Below are 6,000 nucleotides of genomic sequence, written 5' to 3'. Positions count from 1 at the left end.
TAACCTGGATAGATTGATACCTCAGATACCAAGAATACAGAAAGCATAAGGAAAAAAAAAAAACAACCAAACACAAATCAAAGAATTGTTACTCTGCATGAAATGAGCCTAACAGTGGGCAGGGTACATCTCATATGAAATTCTGATTTAATTACTTCCATAGTAAACATTTATCAGCTCTCTTAAAAAGTCAGGAATTTCAAGTGATCCACTTCAGATGTACCACCCCAGTGAATATATTTGATTACATTTGAATGTTGTTTGATTTGCAAACATTTGGAGGGGGGGGGAAAGATACAAACACAACTCAATCTGAAGAAAAAAAAAAAAAAAAAAAGGTGACAGATGGCAGCAAGTTGAGAAGTGAACAAAAATTCTCAGCTGAACTGGAAATGATGCTCCCCTTCCAGCCAAAATGCTTTACAGTGAGCTTAAAAAAAAAAAATCACTTATTTGAAATTGCTTTTTTTATTTTAAACGTAACACCACGTAGCCACGATGCACTGAAGCACTTGAGAAACTTGAAAACAGTCCCAGTCAGTGGGTTTACATTTAAACTCTAAGTGCTCTCCTGAATTCAAGTTTATGTCAATCAGTTCTGTGTAAGCTGTACCTAAAGCTCGTGTGGCACCACCCCCTTCATCCCTGCAGTAAAGCCTGGCTGCATCCCTGGAAGTGTTCCCAGTTGGATGAGGCTTGGAGCAAGCTGGTCTAGTGGAAGGTGTCCGTGCCCATGGCAGGGGGTGGAACTGGATGATTTTGGAGGTCCCTTCCAACTCCAACCCTTCTGTGGTTTCACGACCTCCACACACCCCCAGGGTGCTGGATGTGCCAAGCTAAGTTAAGCAGAAATAAAAAGGCCAGACTACACAGACACAGAAAACATTGGTTTAAAACTTAAGTATTCAAAAGAGTAAAGTGGTTTTACCAGATGCAGGAAAAAAAAAAAAAAAGGACAGAAAAAAATCAGCCATCTCCCACACCTAATGGCCAGTGGAGATCTATTACACTGAAAGGAAATCAATACAAACAGGATTTCCTCAGTTTCAAGTAATCTTTGATGCCTTTTTGGCCAGCTGTGTTATACCATAATAGATATTTTAATAGCTTTTATGCTCTACACTTTAGGCAACTAATTTTTCTCTTACATACCCAATTATCTCTAGTGAACATTCACCTCTGGTTGTCCACACATTCTGTATTAGCTCCTTGAGAAACTATTCAAGTTAAATTATATTGCAAATTAAAGACAAGTTACATTCTGTACGTTCCTTCTAGATTTGAAAAATAGGTTTTAAAGGCTTGTCAAAGTTTAGAAGAGAAAACCTTTCCATTAAAAAATCTTCGCTTAAAAAAATCATTTAAGACACCTTTTTTTTTTCTGATCCAGGGTACTAATAAAAAGATTACAAATATACTACAATTTGACCGAGAAGACTTCATGAATATGCTGCTTTTGAGCATGCAACAACCACTGATATCTGTCGAGTTCCAGGTATCAATGTATCCCAATTCCACCCCAGCCCCTCCAGCCCTGCCCCGCCCACCCCCCCTATCAATCAATAACATTATAAAAAAAAGGGGTAAAATCTAGAAGTTAGTGGCAAAAATCTTCACAGTAAATCGTTAAAGAAAACTTTTATTGGGGGTCACTGCCCGGCGGCATCAGTCGATGGGGCCCTGAAAGATGAGCTTGACGCAGTTGTGCTCCCCGGAGAGCTGCGTGGCGCAGAACGGGCAGGCGGCGTGGAACGCGTGAGTCCCGTGAGGCAGCGGGATCTGGGACCAGTACTTGGCGGATTTCTCCGAGCACACGTGTCCGCAGGGGGTGAAGGCGTGGGTGGGGGGCCCTGCATCCACGTAAAAACCGGCCTCGCAGCCCAGCCAGAGCGGCACGTAGGGGCCAACGGTTCTGCACATGGGGCACTCCCGCTCGTTGGCTTCCGTGTCGCTGCGGTGGCCCCAGTTGTGGTAGCCGTGCACGTGGCCGCAGCTGAGGTAGGCCCAGGGCTGCTTCTCCTCCACCACATCCTTCCTGTTGATGCTGGGAAAGGCCAGAGTGTTCAAGCCCACGGGGCACTGCGGCCTGGCGGCGTTGATCTCCTGCCGCAGGGCCTCGATGTGCTTCTGCGTCGGGGTGTGCAGCAGTCCGTCCGCTGTTCGCCACAGCAGGGTGGCCCCGCACAGGTCGATCAGGGAGCCGTCCTGGAGGATGTTGGTCTCGTTTTCTACCTGGCGGTGGGACACAAAGGGAGGTGAAGTTCAGCCTGAGGTACAGACAACCAACTTAGTTCTGCAAACGCGTCTTGCTCGCCAAAGCGTCACCAAGTTACTTCATTTTGTCTTATTGTTGCCTCGTGGCCCCTCCTCTGCCTGAATCCACCTCAAATCTTAATCTGTATTTAAGACTATAAGAACAGAACCACAAAATCAACTAGGTTGGAAAAGACCTCTGAGATCATCAAGTCCAACCATGATCCAACACCACCTTCTCACCCAGACCATGGCACTGATGCCACAGCCAGTCTCTTCTTAAACACCTCCAGGGACGGTGAATCCACCACCTCCCTGGGCAGCCCATTCCAATGTCTGACAACTCCCTCTCTCTAAGAAATGTTGTCCTGATGTCTAACCTAAACTTTCCCTGGCACAGCTTAAGGCTGTGCCCTCTTGCCCTAATAAGCATTGGTTTCTTATTCTGTGCTTGTACAGGAGGTTCAGCATCTCCAACTGCAACACTAATTATCATACAGAGTCTTCCTGCCTGCAATTCCTTGGGAAAGGATATCCCCCCACCATCCCTGAGCATGCACTTTTCCTCTCTAATATTGATTCTCTGTGTGCCTTTGTCACAGTTCAGTAAGTCATGATAGACTGAGGAGGAGACTTGCCATTCCCTAAGGGCTGCATTAGCAGGTTCTCTCCTGGAATTCTTTGCCCACAGAGAATGACACAGAGGCTGCTCACTCAGTAAAAAATCCTTTTTGGACTAAAAACTGCTATCCAGGACAGTTCAGGTATTCCATGCAAATACAGCCCCAGTGTGCACTGCCCAAAGGCTTCTCTTGTCTGATTAAAAGCAGGTATTTGAAACATTTTCAAGGGATTATGACAAAAACACATTTTGTTATTGTACTTCACTGAAATATTCCTGATTTTAATGTCACCAACATATAAGTAGGTTGTGCTTCTGTTATCAGTTCAGTAATGATGAATATACATTAAAAAAGTTCTTTATGAAATTAAAGGGGAAAACAGACCTACTGCCTGGCTTTATACAAACAAAGTATGCAGAAAATACCACTAATGCAAAACAAACACCCAAATGCAAACAAATACATTAAGTAGGTCACATGAAACCATCGTGTCTGCCTCAGAATACTATGAATGACAACCAATTTGGCATTTACATTTTAATCCAGTTTAAATTCACAGATTAACTGTGGATCATCCTTGCACAAAACACCTCCGTGGCACAGTGCAGGCCACAGATAAGAGGTCACCAGTGCAAAATACTTCCAGCAGAAAAATTCAGTGGGCCCAAGTGGAGATGAGAGAGAAGCCTTGATTTGATGCTCTTTTCAGATAATTCCTTCACAAACAGCAAAGCAAGAAAAGCTCCCTCATACGCAACGTGTTCAATTCATTATACAAGCCTGTGTTTGGTTTTATGAACCCAATCAACGAGTACTGATCACATCAATACCAGCGTGCCATGTAATTTTATTTAAATGAGAATTCGAGTCATTCTGGATGCAGGGAAGGGAATTCATTTGTTTCGCTGTGCCTTTCTTCAGCAGCTCTAAAAAAGGTGTTCTGCTAACCACGTACAAAGGGTGCAATTGCCACATCATCTGTCCCCGTCCCCGGGCAACGTTCGCCTGCCACTGTTAAAAGTGACAAAGCAATTTATGTCCTGCAGGGTGTCTGCTGAAAGCAGAACAGTCCAACTCCATTTCCATAACTCCCTGAGCAGTCAGTTTTCTGCAAAGCCAAGGGCAGAGCTGGAAAGGAAGTTCAGTGGGAGCGTGTGGGATCCCTCCAACACCATCGGGCCGACGGGAACTTGGGGTAGTAACACAGATGTAACTTTGGCATGAAGAAGAGGAGGATATTCCCCCTGTCTATATGGTGGTGTTTGATTGCTGTCATTTCTTATGCCTTTTTCCTTCTGCCCCCGAAGGAAAAAATAAAATGCGTTTGCCTTTGTAGGCTCTACAGATCTTGGGAAGAGGAAAGAACAAAAGCTATGGGAATTCCCTCCCATCTTGTACTGAAAAGTGCACTCATGCTTTTATGGAACCTCTCTCCTGGTTATGAATGTCACAGGTTTCTGGCAGCTGAAATCTCTCACTTCTGGCAAAGGTAAAGCCCATCCTGCTTCACAGGATAAAACAGGAGTATACTTTCAGGCCTTCTCTTATCTTCCTAGTGGCAGGTAAATCAAACAGAAGGTGTGTTACCCAAACTGCTTCTGCATGCAAGTGGACCCTTCAGACAGCACTGCAAAAGACAGCTCCCCGTGCAGTAACTTCCAGACAGCCCCAGATCCCAGGAGAACGTTGCAGAGATGGAGATCCAAGAGCAGAGTTTATTTAGCCTTTACTCTCTGTGCTGTTTCACTTGGGAAAGTGGCTTCAGCACAGAATTTAGAGTGTTCTCCTGTACATCAGGAACAGGAGAGCAGTGCAGAACCTGCTGTGACACATGGACATTTAAATGCTCCCGGTGCACACCACCCAGGGACAACATCATTACTCTGCAGTCACCCTACAACTGCCTCCACGGAGTGCCAGGAAAACAAGCATCCCTTGTTTTGTTCCAATCACCAGCCACTTCCAACTCACCAGTTTCCCCCTCTGCTGGGCAGACCTGGTCTCCCGGAGCGTGTACACATCCCCACAGACCGAGATCTCCCGCCACACTCCGGGCTTGGACTCCTCCGTGAAGCCTCCTTTGGGATGCATCACCAGCACCCCGTTGGTTGTCAGTCCGTCCATGTGGCCATCGGGATTTTTCCACTTTGCTGCTTTTTCCTGCGTGTGGCAATCAAAACACATCAAAAGAAATCAAAACACACCTGAAGAAAACCCACCAGCAGTTACTGAAGTGGAGCTCCACTGCTCAAGACAATCATGACCACGAGTCTCTGCTGCTCATAACTCAGGCACATAAAACTGCAGTTCTTACTTAACACTGCAGCTGGTACTTTGGGGTAATAAAAGCCTAATGACAGTGTAAGTTATCAACCAGTACAAGGAGGTTTTGGGGTTTGAAAATAGCAGAGAATAAAACCCAGAGCTTGCTCATACCAATTATTAGTAGTACTTACACCAAGAAATATGTTTTTAGACGAGTCAAAGCCAGCTGCAAAGATCCTCGCTGTGTAAGGTGGGCTCCTGTCACAAACTATCCTGCAGGCAAAGCGGGATATGGTGCTCTGGGTGATCTGGGTTTCATCGTTATTTTGACTTCCAGAAATAGTATCTGTTACTACAAAGTCTATGGGGCTCTCTGTGGACCTCCCAACCTGCAAAAAGAAAAAAAAAATTAAGATAAAAATATAAATAGAAACACCCATGGAAATGTGAAGCACTGAGGACACAGTTCTGCCAAGTTAATACTGATGGCATCAGTAAACTACTGTCTACTCAATTTTTTGGATGGCAAGATGCAATCAGAGACTAACCTGTATTTGTCACAGGCAGAAATACCTCACTGACACGGAATGGCAAATTTTCACCTACCACAACTGATGTTCATGTTTGCTTGAAACAAATCAACAGAGCTGATTGCTTTGATAAAAGTATTGTCAACAAAAAAAGTATTATCACCTTGTACTTCCTCATCCAACCACAGCAAATGACTTATATTCTGTCAGTTGAGGAAACCCTGGCTCGGATTGACAAGTTTTATTTACGTTTCCAGTTCCAAGTTAAATTTGCCATGAAAATAAAGGACTTTTTTTAGCCACATCATAACAAAAAGATACCCACCTTC

General features: G+C 44.6%; 1 protein-coding gene across 2 annotated transcripts in view; it reads right to left on the bottom strand.

The window, feature by feature from the left end:
• Positions 1-1,561: 1,561 nt before the first annotated feature.
• Positions 1,562-6,000, bottom strand: part of PELI2 (pellino E3 ubiquitin protein ligase family member 2) — a 64,913-nt gene continuing 60,474 nt past the window's right edge. For both annotated transcript variants that reach the window (XM_050336551.1, XM_050336552.1), the window contains 3 exons: positions 5,333-5,530; positions 4,848-5,036; positions 1,562-2,232 (listed from right to left, as the gene is read on the bottom strand). In XM_050336551.1, the coding sequence (XP_050192508.1) occupies positions 1,666-2,232; positions 4,848-5,036; positions 5,333-5,530 (954 nt within the window). In that variant the 3' untranslated portion in view covers positions 1,562-1,665. The remainder of the gene's footprint in view (positions 2,233-4,847; positions 5,037-5,332; positions 5,531-6,000) is intronic.

The sequence above is a fragment of the Myiozetetes cayanensis genome, unplaced genomic scaffold (genome assembly GCF_022539395.1).
Source record: "Myiozetetes cayanensis isolate MyiCay16 unplaced genomic scaffold, myiCay2020 scf6-25, whole genome shotgun sequence".
NCBI lineage: Eukaryota > Metazoa > Chordata > Aves > Passeriformes > Tyrannidae > Myiozetetes > Myiozetetes cayanensis.
This window is presented reverse-complemented; position numbering and strand designations above follow the sequence as displayed.